General features: G+C 48.6%; 1 protein-coding gene across 2 annotated transcripts in view; it reads left to right on the top strand.

Moving 5' to 3' along the window:
- The window catches only part of LOC137358727 (integrin alpha-5-like), a 231,295-nt gene that overhangs the window by 139,202 nt on the left and 74,929 nt on the right, over positions 1 to 17,164 (top strand). For both annotated transcript variants that reach the window (XM_068024987.1, XM_068024985.1), the window contains exon 3: positions 16,407 to 16,498. In XM_068024987.1, the coding sequence (XP_067881088.1) occupies positions 16,407 to 16,498 (92 nt within the window). The remainder of the gene's footprint in view (positions 1 to 16,406; positions 16,499 to 17,164) is intronic.

Raw genomic sequence — 17,164 nt, 5'->3', positions numbered from 1 at the left:
CACGACCGTACGGGGGGATTTGCCCCTTACACTGTGACTGCTGGGTTCATACTACTGCCTCCGAGAGAAATCAGTCATCTCATGAAGCCCCTCCATTTGATTGAGGTCACAATGCTGCGGTGAGAGGGGGACAACCTCCGAGATTGAACTGCTGCTGAAGGTTGATGGACCCAGTCAGCTCGATGTTCAGCAAAAAAAAAAATTGATTGAATTCCCTGCCGGCAGTGCATGATGTTGTATTAAATGTCTACCTAAAATGTGATGGAATCCAAGCGCCAGTCGATCCATGTTGGGTTTGGTGAGGGGAGCCTGAGGCCTAATCCTGTTGCTAGGAGACGAGCTCAGGTGAAGAAGAAAACGAATTGCGATCGTTCTGTTTTAAAACATAAGACTGTGAGAAACAGGCTCAGGATTTGTGTTTGGTCTACACTCATTGCTGACAAACCACTGCACATTTTAATTCCCTCCAGGCAAGGGTTTTTTCCCTCTGAAAAAATAAATTATTGCAACATGTGGAAGAGTGATATGAAAACCAAATGGGAATTCTCTTGTAGTAGGTCTTTGTGCTAACTCCGGAAAAAATGTGACTCTGAGCCAAAACAGTCCAGCACAGTAGTTGTACAGGGAGAGAGCTCCCCCCAGCCCACCCTCCCCATTTTATAGAAACATAGTTAGATCAAGTGATCTTTTTTTCTGCATTAAGGACATTGAACTTCATGCATGAAGTGAAGTTGGAATGAGCCTATATTTATACTTGAAGTTGGCACTGTTGATGTTAAAATCCCGGCCAACATGCAAATCAGGGAGTCGAGCTTCCTTTCTCTCAGAGGCTTGCAGGCCTGATTCTATTTTAGTGGCACAGGGCGTGAAATGGCAGAAACATGCTGTTTCAGAGACGTGTCATTGTATTTTGGTGGGTCCAAAGCGAGAGGGTCACGGGAGCAACCGTTAGCCCCTTGCCTCCACATGATGAATGAAGAGAAGTGGTCCAGGAATGATTTGTGAGTGTTTGGAGCTCGAGAGCATAGATGCCCCGTCTTTCATTCTCCCTTGACAGAAGGGGTGGGAAGACGGAGCAATTTGCAAACATTTTCTCAGCAAATTGGAGGGGTCTCCCTCAGAAGGAAGAGGGCGGCAGTGTCAGGGAGTGGCCCTTAAATACCACCTAGCCCCGGCCCTCAGTGCTCTTCCTTGAGGGAGCTGGCGGCCTTCTGAAGGCTTCAACTGAGCACACGTAACACGACAGGATCTCAATGGTCACTTTTTATGAACAATATCCAACAATACAGTAAGACCTGGTTGCAAAGAACTTCCTGTCTCACTCAGCAGCCATGAGGTGATTGGCTGTCTGTTGCGAGGTGACTGTGCTCCAGCTGGAAGTTGGCAGAAAAGATCAAAGGTCGCGGACAATTGCCACCACTCTCCCCTCGACACCCTTCAGTTTTCTCCCAGGTTCAAGCCCCAGACTGTTCTGAAACCAGGGCTGAGGAAGGGATGCTGTAATTGGCCTCAACCTCCATAGACCAGAATACGAAGGGTCAATCCCTTGCTCCTGATTACTCTCCAGTGGGTCAACCGCTGGGTTGCGCACTACCTAGAACTGAACTCCAGGGAGAATGTTGTCACTGAGACTGCTCTCAATGCAGCCCAGCCTCTACCAGTCATGGATGAGCTGAACATAGAGCCAACAAAATCGGAACTCAGTGATGCCATTGATTCTCTAGCCAGCGGAAAAGCCCCTGGGAAGGACAGAATTACCCCTGAAATAATCAAGAGTGCCAAGCCTGCTATACTCAACACTACATGAACTGCTATGCCTGTGCTGGGATGAGGGAGCAGTACCACAGGACATGCGCGATGCCAATATCATCACCCTCTATAAAAACCGAGGTGACTGCAACAACTACCGTGGAATCTCCCTGCTCAGCATAGTGGGGAAAGTCTTTGCTTGAGTCGCTCTAAACAGGCTCCAGAAGCTGGCTGAGCGCGTCTACCCTGAGGCACAGTGTGGCTTTCGTGCAGAGAGATCGACCGTTGACATGCTGTTCTCCCTTCGTCAGATACAGGAGAAATGCCGTGAACAACAGATGCCCCTCGACATTGCTTTCATTGATCTCACCAAAGCCTTTGACCTCGTCAGCAGACGTGGTCTCTTCAGACTACTAGAAAAGTTTGGATGTCCACCAAAGCTACTAAGTATCATCACCTCATTCCATGACAATATGAAAGGCACAATTCAACATGGTGGCTCCTCATCAGAGCCCTTTCCTATCCTGAATGGCGTGAAACAGGGCTGTGTTCTCGCACCCACACTTTTTGGGATTTTCTTCTCCCTACTGCTTTCACATGCGTTCAAGTCCTCGGAAGAAGGAATTTTCCTCCACACAAGATCAGGGGGCAGGTTGTTCAACCTTGCCCGTCTAAGAGCGAAGTCCAAAGTACGGAAAGTCCTCATCAGGGAACTCCTCTTTGCTGACTATGCTGCTTTAACATCCCACACAGAAGAGTGTCTGCAGAGTCTCATTGACAGGTTTGCGGCTGCCTGCAATGAATTTGGCCTAACCATCAGCCTCAAGAAAACGAACATCATGGGACAGGACGTCAGAAATGCTCCATCCATCAATATTGGCGACCACGCTCTGGAAGTGGTTCAAGAGTTCACCTACCTAGGCTCAACTATCACCAGTAACCTGTCTCTAGATGCAGAAATAAACAAGTGCATGGGAAAGGCTTCCACTGCTATGTCCAGACTAGCCAAGAGAGTGTGGGAAAATGGCACACTGACACAGAACACAAAAGTCCGCGTGTATCAAGCCTGTGTCCTCAGTACCTTGCTCTATGGCAGCGAGGCCTGGACAACGTATGTCAGCCAAGAGCAACGTCTCAATTCATTCCATCTTTGCTGCCTCCGGAGAATACTTGGCATCAGGTGGCAGGACCGTATCTCCAACACAGAAGTCCTCGAGGTGGCCAACATCCCCAGCTTATACACACTACTGAGTCAGCGGCGCTTGAGATGGCTTGGCCATGTGAGCCGCATGGAAGATGGCAGGATCCCCAAAGACACATTGTACAGCGAGCTTGCCACTGGTATCAGACCCACCGGCCGTCCATGTCTCCGCTTTAAAGACGTCTGCAAACGCGACATGAAATCCTGTGACATTGATCACAAGTCGTGGGAGTCAGTTGCCAGCGATCGCCAGAGCTGGCGGGCAGCCATAAAGGCGGGGCTAAAGTGTGGCGAGTCGAAGAGACTTAGCTGTTGGCAGGAAAAAAGACAGAGGCGCAAGGGAAGAGCCAACTGTGTAACAGCCCCGACAAACAAATTTCTCTGCAGCACCTGTGGAAGAGCCTGTCACTCTAGAATTGGCCTTTATAGCCACTCCAGGCGCTGCTTCACAAACCACTGACCACCTCCAGGCACTTACCCATTGTCTCTCGAGATAAGGAGGCCAAAGAAAGAAATCCCTTGCTCCTGACCACTATCCAGTGACCCCCACTGGAAAGGTCAGCTGAGCAGCAGATTGTTCTCTGCTCTGATGCTCCTGCTGATCAAGGAGCTGCTACCACGCGTTGCAGAGACTCACACATGAGTAAAGGCAACGCAGGGAGATAAACGAGGGTTGCTGGGGCCAATGGGGTCAGCTCCCTCAGGCGACAGAGAGAGAAACCAACCGTATCCCAGTGAGAGTCAACACCTTCAGGAGAGAGAGAGAGAAACCAACCGCATCCCAGTGAGAGTCAACACCTTCAGGAGAGAGAGAGAGCAAGAAACCAACCGTATCCCAGTGAGAGTCAGCACGTTCAGGAGAGAGGGAGAGAAACCAACCGTATCCCAGTGAGAGTCAGCATCTTCAGGAGAGAGAGAGAAACTCTACCCCAGTGAGAGTCAGCACCTTCAGGAGAGAGAGAGAGAAACCAACTGTACCCCAGTGAGAGTCAGCACCTTCAGGTGAGAGAGAGAGAAACCAACCGTACCACAGTGAGAGTCAGCACCTTCAGGAGAGAGAGAGAGAGAGAGAGAGCGAAACCAACCGTACCCCAGTGAGAGTCAGCACCTTCAGGAGAGAGAGAGAAACCAACTGTATCCCAGTGACAGTCAGCACCTTCTGGAGAGAGAGAGAAACCAACTGTACCCCAGTGAGAGTCAGCATCTTCAGGAGAGAGAGAGAGAAACCAACTGTACCCCAGTGAGAGTCAGCACCTTCAGGAGAGAGAGCGAAACCAACCGTACCCCAGTGAGAGTCAGCATCTTCAGGAGTGAGAGAGAAACTGTACCCCAGTGAGAGTCAGCATCTTCAGGAGAGAGAGAGAAACTGTACCCCAGTGAGAGTCAGCACCTTCTGGAGAGGGAGAGAGAGAGAGAAACCAACCGTATCCCAGTGAGAGTCAGCATCTTCAGGAGAGAGAGAGAGAGAAACCAACCGTATCCCAGTGAGAGTCAGCACCTTCAGGAGAGAGAGAGAGAAACTGTACCCCAGTGAGAGTCAGCATCTTCAGGAGAGAGAGAGAGAAACTGTACCCCAGTGAGAGTCAGCACCTTCAGGAGAGGGAGAGAGAAACTGTACCCCAGTGAGAGTCAGCACCTTCTGGAGAGAGAGAGAAACCAACTGTACCCCAGTGAGAGTCAGCATCTTCAGGAGTGAGAGAGAAACTGTACCCCAGTGAGAGTCAGCATCTTCAGGAGAGAGAGAGAAACTGTACCCCAGTGAGAGTCAGCACCTTCTGGAGAGGGAGAGAGAGAAACCAACTGTACCCCAGTGAGAGTCAGCACCTTCAGGAGAGGGAGAGAGAGAGAAACCAACTGTCCCCCAGTGAGAGTCAGCATCTTCAGGAAAGAGAGAGAGAGAAACCAACCATATCCCAGTTAGAGTCAGCACCTTCTGGGGAGAGAGAGAGAAACCAACCGTACCCCAGTGAGAGTCAGCACCTTCTGGAGAGAGAGAGAGAGAGAGAGAAACCAACTGTACCCCAGTGAGAGTCAGCACCTTCAGGAGAGAGAGAGAGAGAGAGAGAGAGAGAAACCAACTGTACCCCAGTGAGAGTCAGCACCTTCAGGAGAGAGAGAGAGAGAGAAACCAACTGTACCCCAGTGAGAGTCAGCACCTTCAGGAGAGAGAGCTAATTCATCACCTTTGGTAGTGCATCTCATGGACTTTATGCTGAAGTTTACCTGATCCATCTCCAAAGGCCTCTTCCCTCCTTGTTTTGCCTCCTCCCTGACATGTTAGGTTTTACTGGCGTACGGTTCCATAAGTGCAGCACTTCATCTGTTGGCTCGCATATCGTGTGTTGGCCTCGAGAGAGAATTTGACGGGGGAGGAGCTGCCGGGGGTGGGGAGGGGGAGCAAAGAATCGTAACAAGCCCCAATTCTCTTCTGACTCACCTATTCCGAGCAGGAGTTCCTGCCTCCAGGGCAGTGAGGCCAGTTGTACAGTGATCTACGATGAGATTAGCTAGTGCAGGAGGTGGTTTCTGCGATTTGCCTGGTCAGAATGGCTGAGTAACCCTCAGTGGATGAACTCTGCGAAGCCATGCTTTATCGGGCCAGTGCCTCTCACCACAGCCCATCTGTGGAGCTAATGGCTGCTTCCTCCACACACCACAGGAGACCTTTGCTGTTCTGGCTGTGTGGGCTGGATGGATCCGTCGTTTCGAGTTACATATTCTGGCCAAGATCCTGGAGAGCTGCTGGCCTGGAATTGAATGCAGTCGGAGCAGGGACTATGGGATTTGCAGATGATGTGGTGGGTTTGCATCCTGCACTCACCAGTGAGATGGTGGCAGTGTTTCAAGTTTACATTGGACGTAAGTGAAGGAATTCAGGAAGATGTTAATGAAATGTTGAGTGCTTTGTATGGCAGTCACTGCCAGATCATGTTTTATGGGCCCACACCCGGGTTGGCCTCTTGTCTCGAGCACTGAGGGATTCCGTGACTAGGTCGATGGATTTTTGGCTTGCAAATGTGAAAACCTCGGCAGAATTTCTGGCTTCCAAGGGCAAAAGAAGAAAAACCTGGTGATGTGTTAATGTGTGGCTGTTCAAACTGGGCTGATGAACACAGCCTCACTTATTGCTGGTGCAAGTGGTCTGATCGAAATGGGAAGCCCGATAGGTTGTGACTGCACGACACGAGCTCCAACACTGTACCTGCTGAATGGGACTCCTTACACCAGGCGACCTGAGAGTTTATTCGTGCGTTCCCTTGTCTTCTAAGTCGATCTTTTAAAGATGGTCGCATTTCAAACTGCCATTGTTTGCAAACGCTGCCTGACAGGGTTGGATTTTAACCCCTGCCTGTTGAGGATGATGTGGACGGGGGATGGTCACAATATGGCGTCTTCCATCCCCCAGCCTTTGCAACTTAGCAGAAAACCGGGCCTACTTTACAGTCGGATTTAACTGGCGAAATGGGGAGGGCCGCATGCTTGATACCATGGGGACAGCCATCAGAGACCAGGGGAAGTACTTGGGTACCTTTCCTGTGGAATCCTTGTGGGCCAGGAGGAGTAGGAATGTTCCCACAGGAGCCCCTGCACCCTCCCCAGGCCTTGCTTCTTCATACTGCATGAGACACCAGTCACATGGAGTTTATCTTCTGGTTTCTGAGGCCAGGAGGGAGCTGGATGCACGTGAGCAGAGACGCTCAATATTGGACGGGGTTGGGTGCTCGGTATTGACTGTATTGTCGCAGCTTTGCCAGGGAGCTCCGTTCCCCTTCCCCACCAGAAACCCGCCACAAAGCACAACGCCAGCACGGTTGTTCATCCAAATTCGATGGAACCGCTTCTTCTGCATGGGCCTTTTCATGTGTTCCTCTGACCTTCGCCCTTCAGTTTGCTTCCTGGAATGCTTGGCGCTGTGTGCGAGCCAAAACTAGCTGTTTTATTATCCTTCGGGATGGTGCTGGTCAAGTGTTTGGGTGGATGTTGTGAAGTTTGTTTGTCTTGATCGAGGGGAGGGGATAACATGACAGAGTCACATCCTGTGCCTTTAGAAAACAACTGCTTTAGCTTTAACACTGGCTGGAATGTCAGGCATTAATACTCCCTGGCAGTTTGTCAGGACCCAACATCGGGCTCGAATACACCGATTGGTTGTGCAGTTGGGACTTTTGCGCTTGTCTGCTGCATCTGATATCTGGTGCAGGCGGGCCTATTATATCCGGAAAGGAAAAGTGAAACTTCTGCCTGGGTGGGGCATTTTGCTTTGTTTCTGATGTCCTCCCTCTGAAGTGAAGGCGAAACTAAGGAAAGAAGTAGTCAACTCATTTTTTTTTTCAAAAAGCTCGTCGATGTCACGCACAGGCATTTCGCCAAGCTTTCGCTCGTACTTTGAGGAGAAAATTCTTGACTTAAAGCTCAGTAAATTCATGTAAACACTTTCCAAAGCATGCAACGAAAAAAAAACTAGTTGTACAGACATCTCTGAGTTGTCACCTGTGGTTCAGTGATGGCAATCTCCCCTCCTCTGCATCAAAAGGCTGTGACACCAGGGACTTGACCCATAATCCAGGCTGACACTCCTAGTGCAGTACTGAGGGAGCGCTGCACTGTCGGAGGGTCAGTACTGAGGGAGCGCTGCACTGTTGGAGGGTCAGTACTGAGGGAGCGCTGCACTGTCGGAGGGTCAGTACTGAGGGAGCGCTGCACTGTCGGAGGTGTCATCTTTTGAATGTGTTGTTAAACTGAGGCCCTTGCGGGGGGAGTTCTCCCCAATGTCCTGGAGGCAATATTTATCCTCAACCAGCTTCACTGAAAACAGATCATCTGGCAATAGGAACATAGGAGCAGGAGTAGGCCAATTCAGCCCATCGATCCTGCTCTGCCATTCCATTAGATCATGGCTGATCATCTACCTCAACACCACTTTCTCATTTCTGTCTTGAACATACTCAATGATCGAGTTTCCACAGCCTCCTCGGGTAGAGAATTCCACAGATTCACCACCCTCTGAGTAAAGAAATTCCTCCTCAATTCAGTCTTGAATGGCCTGCCCCTTATTCTGATACTGTGTCCCCTAGTTCTGGACTCACCAGCCAGGGGAGACATCCTATCCACAGCCACCCTCTCGCGTCCTGTAAGAATTTTGTACGTTTCAATGAGATCACCTCTCACTCTTCAAAACTCTGGAGAATACAGGCCCAGTTTCCTCAATCTCTCCTCATAAAACAATCCCCCCCATCCCAGGGATTAGTCTGATGAACCTCCATTGCACTCCCTCTATAGCAACTATATCCTTCCTTAGATAAGGAGACCAAAGCTGTACACAATACTCCAGGTGCAATCTCACCAAGACTCTATACAATTACAGCAAAACATCTTTATACCTGTACTCAAAACCCCTTACGATGAAGGCCAACATACCATTTGCCTTCCTAATTCTTGCTGCACCTGCATACTAGCTTTAAGTGACTCATGAACAAGGACACCAAGGTCCCTTTGCACATCAACACATCTCATCCTCCCACCATTTAAGAAATACTCTCTTTCTATTCCTCTTACCAAAGTGGATCGCTTCACACGTATTCACATTATTCTCCATCTTCCATGTCCTTGCCCAGTCACTTAGCCTGTCCAAGTCTCCTTGAAGCCTCCTTGCATCCTCCTCACAACTTACATTCCCTCCTAGTTTTGTGTCATCAGCAAATTTGGAAATATTACATTTGGTCCCCAGATCCAAGTCATTTATATAGATTGTGTACAACTGTCGCCCAAGTTGCGGTATCCCACTAGAAACAGCCTGCTATCCTGGGAACCCATTTATTCCTACTGTCTGCTTTCTGTCTGTTAACCAATTCTCAATCCATACCAGTATGTTACCCCCAATCCCATGTGCTCTAATTTTGTTTACTAACCTCCTGTGTGAGACCTTATCAAAAACCTTCTGTAAATCCAAATACACCACATCCACTGGTTCTCCTTTATCTATACTACAGGTAATATCTTCAAAAAACTCCCAACAGGTTTGTCAACAGTTTTGTGATGTATTTCATTGCTCTCTGTGGGAGCTTGCTGTGTGCAAACTGGTTTCCTACATTGTAATAACTGTTCTTCAAAAAGTACTTCCTTGGCTGTAAAAGCAATTGTGACTCATTGGGAAGTGAGTGTTGTAAACTCCTGACTTGAATCGATAATTGGGCTTGACCACCACTGAGGGTGTGTGCCGCCTGCCAGCAGTCTGTGCTGTCGGTCCTGTGTCAGACCGTACCGCAGTGATGCAGGAAAGGGGGTTGTGCTCAGGAAATGAGTGCTTATTTTGACTCTGGGCCTTTTGATGCTCTCTCAGATCCTGCTTCCTAAGCACATTGTGGGTCAGACTGGTGAGAGAGGGTGACAGCACTGCACCTCCCAGCAACTTTGGTTAGACAGGAAACCAAGGATCCTGTCTTCAGTCCTGTTTGTCGGCCTGCGTGGTATTTTGAGCACTGCACCTTCTGGGCTTTAATTGTTCTTGCATTCTGTTTATTCCTCTTCCCAAAATGACCTCTGAATGAAAGCAGGCAGTTTAGCGTGCATGACGTCCTCCACGTAACCGGTGACATCTGACCTTTGCAAGGGCACGTCATCAAATGCAACTGTGAGGCAGAGAGGCAAATGGCAATCGAGGAGACTCGATTCTTAGGAAAGCCGCCTGGATTTCTCATTTGTAAAACTGGATCCAATGGGAGGGGAAGCCACATGGGAAGGAGGAGACGGTGAGGCACATTTGGCGGGGGAGGGGTGGAGGTGAAGAATTGAGGCCACATGGGAGGGAAGGACACTTTAATGCAGATAGATTACGGAAAAAAATAACATATGCAGCTTCCAGGAAAGAATGGAGGTTTTGTTGGAAGTGAAAAGATGTTGAATCTGCTGGGCAGACATTTGGTTTGAATTTCATCAGGCTCCAAAGGAAGTGTAGGCCCCAAATAAAACAGTCGCATTCACCCTGTGGGACTAAAGACTGGAGCGTCTGATGATGGATGAAGACTGGAGGTAGAACTGCACGAGGACAATTAAAATCACAAACTTCAACACCAGCCCTGGTGAATCAAGGGACAAGTTGCTCCACTTGGTGCTGAGAGAGTCGGCAAGGCACTGAAATACCCAATCAGGCAATTCCAGTTCTAGCCTTTTAATGGACATGAAATGAAGGGAGGAATGATCCTGGAAAATAGCCAACAGATAGAGTAAATAGCATAATCATTTCAAACATCTGGAATTACTGAAACTAAACAAAAAGGGAGCTTAGCATTTTTACCGGGGGGCTTGTGTCACAGATGTCAAAGTGCTTCACACTTAATGTATTATTTTGTAGCACAGCTTTTGTAGCCATTGTGTTGTACACAGCAAGATCCCACAAACAGCAACTGCAATGAGTGGCCAGTCAATTTGTCTTTTTGCGATGCTGTTGGTTGAGCGATAATTATTGAGCCAGGAGAACGCTCTGCTCTTAGTGTCCTGGGCTCTTTTACAGCTATTTAATGTCTGGTCTGTCAGATGACACCTCCCAGCAGTGCAGCACACCCTCAGTAATGCACGTGGGGCTTGATCCTCTGATCTTCTGAATCGGGGGTCGGAGGGTGGGGGTTGTGCGGGTGGGGAGCAAGAATGTTACTAACTTAGAGACTGGCTACAATAGCCCAGAGACTGGCTACAATAGCCCAGAGACTGGTGGAAAAATAATGTTGTGTTCGCGGCACTGTGCATTATTATTGTGTAAAAGTCAGCACTTTGTGCTGAGGGTGAGATGCGACATGAATTGCAAGTCTCCGCAAGTTAAAACTGGAAGCTCTATCCCGCAGGTAGGAAATTGTTCCGAGAGATTTATAAAATTTAAAATGGAATTTTTTAAATACTTTCTCTTGCTTTCCCTTTTGTCTTTTTTCTCTTTTTTTAAATTCAGTCTTCCTCCTTATTTCTCTTTTTGTCTCCAATTTGACTTTACTTCACCTGATTTCCTGCTCTGTCATCTCTGTTTATCGCTTTTTTTCACTGGTTGAGGAGATGGACTGTTGGTTCCAGATGCCCCGATCCAGGAAATTCTGGACCAATGTCATCTGTTTATGCTCCGATCATTATCAGAAAAGTAGTGTTGGGGCAGTTGTTTTTCTAGATCACATTGACTGGATCGAGTCCAGTGTTTGGGTGAAGTTGTACATGGGACAGCATTCAGGCTTAATGACTTCATGGCCTGGTATTGGCTGGTTGGCAGCGAATGGAGGGAGAGGGGGATTGGAGGGTGTGGAGGGAGTGGAAGAGATTGTGGGTTGGGGGAGCTGGGCAGATCACCAGGGGGTTTAGAGCAGGGAGGGAAGCAGTTTACTTAGAGGGGCCCAGAGGGAAGCCCTCCTCCCCCTTCTTCTCCGCCTCCTCTTTCTCCTCTTTCTCCTCTTCCTCCTGGCCCACAAGCAGTGCTGGAAAGGCCCTTACCTGCTGGCTCCGCCCATTCTCGCCTCCCTCCAGCTTTCGGTTGTCCTGAGCCCTCGGAAATCCACCCACGGCCATTAAACCACCTCGCTGTTCAAATCTGAGGCACAGAGCCTCGTTAACATATTCTAACCACCGGCCCACCTCTGGAGAGCAGGTTAAAAACGGAAGGGGACGAGTTGGATTCAGGCTTCAGATTTTTGAAATTTTAACCCCCGCAGCTCCCCTCTCACGTGCCATTAGGGATGGGGGTAAGACTCCTCAACCAACTTCCTCCCCCCTTTCCCCCACCACCACAATGAGTAAACGGTCAAAATGTGTCTGCAGCCCTTCCCAGATTAGTGAGCTATCCAATTGGACAAGGCGGCTGACATGAGAACCAGTTTTATGTCCCGCCAGCTCCTTGGGTGAAGGCCTGACACAACAAGAGGCCCAGATTTGGTCAGGCCAATCGCCAGCCTCCGCAAATCTGGTGGCTTCAACTTTGGCCTGCAGCAGTTTAGCACTGGGAGCCAGCACTGTCTGGCCAATGTAATAGTTGCTACGACTGCGTTCTATTCAGCAACTAATGATTTCCATGATGGAGATTTACTATTGTAATGTAGAAAATGTGGCAGCCAATGTTCACACAGCAAAATCCCACAAACAGTAATGAGATAAATGACCAGCTAATCGGTTAGCAATGTTGGTTGAGGGATAAATATGGGCTCATCCAAAAGATGGCACCTCTGATAGTGCCGCACTCCCTCAGTCCTGCACTGGGAATGTCGGCCTGGATTCTAGGCTCAGTGGGATTTTAGATCCCAGTCAAGTTGAAAATGATGTGATGGGAAACTCCTCACTTCAAGCTAAATGTAAGCCACATCTCTGCATGCGACTCTGTTCGTGCTGGCCAATCTGGAGGGTCCTTTTACCCTTTGTATTTTGAAATGTTTTCATTTCGATGACTCGCACTGATCTTGAAGTCAAGCCTCAGTTCCTTTGACCAGGAACATAATTTTACTCTGCTTACTATACCTCGATCAAATTTATTCGAACAGAGCCTTCATTGGCTCCTCCTCCTCTTCGAAACAGTAATCCTATACTGGACTTTGTTTTACCAAACACATAATTTATTTAAATCCTAAAAGACACATATTTACAGTAGCCACAGGAAATAAACCTTTGCCACTTCATGTTGACTCCGTGACTAAATTATATGTTTACATAGTTGTGTTTTTTTTAAATCCTTCACTCAACAACTGCGGAAGTTCACTTGCTTATTTTCCTCCAAGCTTTCACTCCCATACCCTCTCTTTCTGGAGGCTCCAACTCAAACTGGGGTGATTTGGAAGTTGCAGGTTTGATAATTCCCTCAACAGTGACCGGGGACTTTGTGAATATAAATAACCATCCCTCGATTAAAAGGACCTGCTAACAAGATGCACATTTGAATTGTGCGGTTTGGCTTCTTGCCTCAAGCAAACTGCCCAAACTGACAAAAATGGGCATAACATTGTATTGAAGTAGAATGGGCCATTATTTCTGGGGGTCAGACTTTCTTTTGACTCCTCTGTACAGTCTCCAACTGAAAGAAGCCCAAAAGCGAGCTAAATCTTGGACAGCAATGTTTCATTTCTGTTGTATGTGCGCCTGTTTGTGAGCTCAATGGAAGTTTGTTCGGAGGTCTTGTATTTGCCTGGTCTTTTCACTCCCGGTCTCAGCGAATTCCCAGAGTTCAACATTCGGATTGCAACCGGCTACCGGGAGCCAATGGCCTGAGCTTGGGTTTGGTTTGCTGGTTTAATTTTTCTCCTCCTCTTTCCCCCATCCTACTCTGCCCTTCAGGCACATTTGCGTCACCACTCACAGTTGAGATGAGCTAACTCGGCATAAACTGCAGTCATGTCAAGTTTAGTTACCACGTTTAATAATAAGGTTGTTCAGTTTTCACTGTGGTTACAGCAGTGTGTGTATTGGCTTCAAACACTGCGGTCTTTGTACAGATGACCTGCACGTACTCTCAGGCAGAGCCTATCTGCAGATGTAAAGGCTGCTTTGCTTTGTTTAAGCTGAATGAATATTGATGGTTTATATGTTTGTGTTTTTGAGGGTGACTGACCTAGACGCTACTGGACTGAATCTGACCTTTCATGAAGGATCTTCCCCACCCTTTAGATTAGTTGGTTTAGGGGAAATGCATGCTCTGCACACACCACCAGAATGTTGAGCCCTCTCAGTGTCACATATACTCCCTACTCCTGTGTCCAGTACACAGCTGGCCCCTCCAACACACTTTATTCCTCGAGGAGCGGATTGTTGTTCACAGTGCCTCATCTGGATCGGACTTCCCAACAGAGATACTGGTCATTCCCAGAAAGACATCACCCTCGAGGTCTCCCTGATGTCAGGAGCCTCCTGGCTGCGCAGCTATGGTCGAAATGCAATGCAAGGCAAATAGAAGTATCTCTCAGTTGACGGGGCTGAAAAGGCTATCAAAGTCACTGGGCAAAGTGATCCTAAAGGAATCTGGGCCAGTCCCGTCAAACCTGGGGCAACCTAAGAGAAATCTAATTGGGAAAGTTCACCGTTGACTCGCTCTTTATTCAAGGTTTCAAAATGAATGATGAGGTAAAATTGCAGGAAAATGCCATCTCCCACATTTGGTTCATTCCATAAAGCCCCCTGCTCCCTCTACAGCTACTGGCTTTACAAAGATACACTTGTGAACATTAACAGACACTTGAATAACTGAGTACAGGACTCCCCTGTGTGGGGGGGTGGGGGTGGGGGGCGATGATGGTGACAAACTGCATGAGGAGCACAATGTGGACGTACTGCCTGCTCCAAACCTGGAGTCAAACCCTTCCCCTCTGAAAGAGCACCATCCATTTGTCAGTGGGTTGCCACGTAGTTGTTAATTGGTTCAGTGCTTTATGCAAATTATTTGACAATTGAACCCAGTTGGGGCATTGGCCACTTCTTATTTTGGACCTGAATTCAGTTCATCCTGAGTTCATATATCTGATGTTCTAAACTTTTGAACTTTGTTCAAATTCCTTATGTAAACTGTACTGTTGGTTTTCGTTTCAGCTTAGGTCAAACAGATTTGATTTTCAGTTCTGGCCCAACACTTTGTTTAAGGACTCGCCCATAATTCTTACCAAAGGTTGGTCCCCTGTTCAATTTAGGTCCAGAACTGCTTCTCATTGTTTTATCCACCATGACGCCAATCAGGAGTGAGCCTTGTTTCATCAACTTTGGGATCTTTGCACATTTACTGAGCAGTGCTGTCTAGATTTCACTGCCGATGATGTCCTTGGAAAATCTGTCCCGATGGCTGGTTTTACAGTTCCTCGGTTGGAACATCTTTCCCGCTGAACTGTACCACATAGGACCACAGGAATTACTGGAAGAAAAAAAAGCAAGTTCCACCTAGTTTGCCTTCTATCATCTTGTTGTCACATGATGCAATGATTAAGGGGTTGTTGACTCCCAATAGCAATCAATCTCTATTGATGAGTCTGCAACAGACCGAACATGGGGCTGGATTTTACAGGGTCCCCGATGTCCGGCTCCGTGGCGGGGCAGGGGGTGGCTGGAAGATCGGCCTGCCACTGAGCCTGACACCGGGAGGGCCGGGCCCAATCTTCCCGGCAGCAGTGAGGCTCTGTGCCCCCCGCCCCCCCCCCCCCCCCAGTTGCTGGATGACAGGGCCTGGGTTAACATATGTTAATTATTGCTGAAAATAGAGACATGTTGTCGAAGCTTTTCGTCTTGCACTCATCAGGATAATCCGCAAGAATACCCAATGTAAGGGAAAACAACAACTTTAGACTGTATGAGAAGAGAGTGCTGATTGGTTGGCAAGTGAACTCTGGTAGAGGTGTTGCCATGGAGAATGCACCAGTTTATGGTGACTGACAGTTAACTGCCAAGATTTGTTTGAAATTTAAACCAGGCAGCTTGACTCTGATTGGTCAAGGCATTGTCCTGAGGAATGAACCAGCGAATGGCTGTCACTTATTTTGTTTAGCTGAAACAGGCACAATGTGTGTACATGTTCTTTCTGTCTGCTAGGAACAGGACCCTGTGTATTTAATATATGTAGCTTCCAGTTCGCGCAAATACGCCACACTGCGAGCCCGACTGACAATCTTAAATTGGTTGTCAGTGTAATTCTTAGCACACTGTGGATTGTTTAACAAATGTTGTCCAATTGCGAAATCATATCTAATGTTGGACACTGTGGTGCGGAAGGGGGGAATGTGAGATTTTTTTAGTACGGGGTGGTGCGGGGGCGGGGGGTGAGCCAGCGTCAAACTTTCATCATTAGTGTAGGGGATAGTGGGCAGGGGTGAACTGTGAACTTTGTTTAGTTTGTGGGGGGGGGGAGGTCATATTTGAAAGGTGTGTTTTTTTGGGGGGGGTGGGGGGAGGGCAGATACTTAATTTCATTGTTTTTGGGAGGGTGGGAAAGGGGCGACTAGAATGGGGGTGGGGTGGGGAAGGGAACAGTGGTTCCCTTTAACAATTTTAATGTGCTGGCAGGACTGGCTGCCCTTGAAAAATGGCGCCAGTGCCTATGCAAGGCAGCTGACGCCATTGGCAGCGTCTGAGAGCCCGCCCCCTCCGTGTGATTGGGTGGTGGGGTGGGCCGACCAGGGTATTTAAATGAGCGGCTGTGCACGCGGGCTGCCATTTTTTTTGCCCACCGCCACTCCCAGCGGCCGGCGCTTAAAATGCAGTCCATGAGGTGAGGGAAACTCCCAGTGGTGGAGAGCTTTGGGAACCAAAGCTCCGAAGTCACTGGCTCCTCCCAAACACATTACACTCACCACACGTCACATCTTAAATTACTCACAGACTGTCCCAAAATATTATTTTCAGAAAGAAATCCAGCTACTTTTACATTTGAAGGAATCAATGCTGTTTCCACCCTCTCCCAGGGGCGACTGTTCCATAGGTTGACCTCTCGCTCTTGGTATTGACTGAACTTGTGTTTTGCCTGCAGGTAACCGACTACACAATGAGACCGAAGTCCTGGAGTTCAAATCTAACCAGTGGTTTGGTGCAACGATTCGAGCGTACAATCACACTATCCTGGTGAGTTGTGTTTCTGAGTTGGAGTGTTTCCGAATGTGTTGAGCACGCCCCTGTACTCCATGCCATTGGGGAGGATGGAGATCACTGTGGGTCAGACTGTTGGGCATTGAGATGGTGCAATGCTGTGTATATGTATGGACTTGGGCAAGTGGGTGCTGAATGGAAGGGCAGACTGCACAATGCCAGCAAGTCGCTCGCTCTGCCGTGCGGTTCTTGACCTGTCACTGAGTCGTGTTGGTGTGAAGTCGGCTGCTGACGGTTCAGTCCTTGGGTTAGCTGTGAGCTGGATACCAGGTGACTTTTCTTGAAAAAGCCCACTATGCTCTACTGACTGCTCAGTGGCTAAAGGTTCTAACAGGTGGGAGACTGAGCCCGAGAGAGCAGGGAGATTACAGCTTCCTCCCTCGATGCTGAATCAATGGCTCCCACTCGGGCAGCTGCCAGCTACTATATCTTGGCGTGATGACGACGGGTTGGAAAAGGGACAATTGAGCAAAGTTCTTAGCACTGTCTGGTGACTCCCTGCTGGCCGTTGTGTATCCACCCCTCTCCCCTCCCCGATCCATTGATGACCCGCTGTGTATCCACCCCCCCCTCCCCTCCCCGATCCATTGATGACCCGTTGTGTATCCCCCCCCCTCCCCTCCCCGATCCATTGATGACCCG

Source organism: Heterodontus francisci, chromosome X, assembly GCF_036365525.1.
Source record: "Heterodontus francisci isolate sHetFra1 chromosome X, sHetFra1.hap1, whole genome shotgun sequence".
Classification (NCBI taxonomy): Eukaryota; Metazoa; Chordata; class Chondrichthyes; order Heterodontiformes; family Heterodontidae; genus Heterodontus; species Heterodontus francisci.
This window is presented reverse-complemented; position numbering and strand designations above follow the sequence as displayed.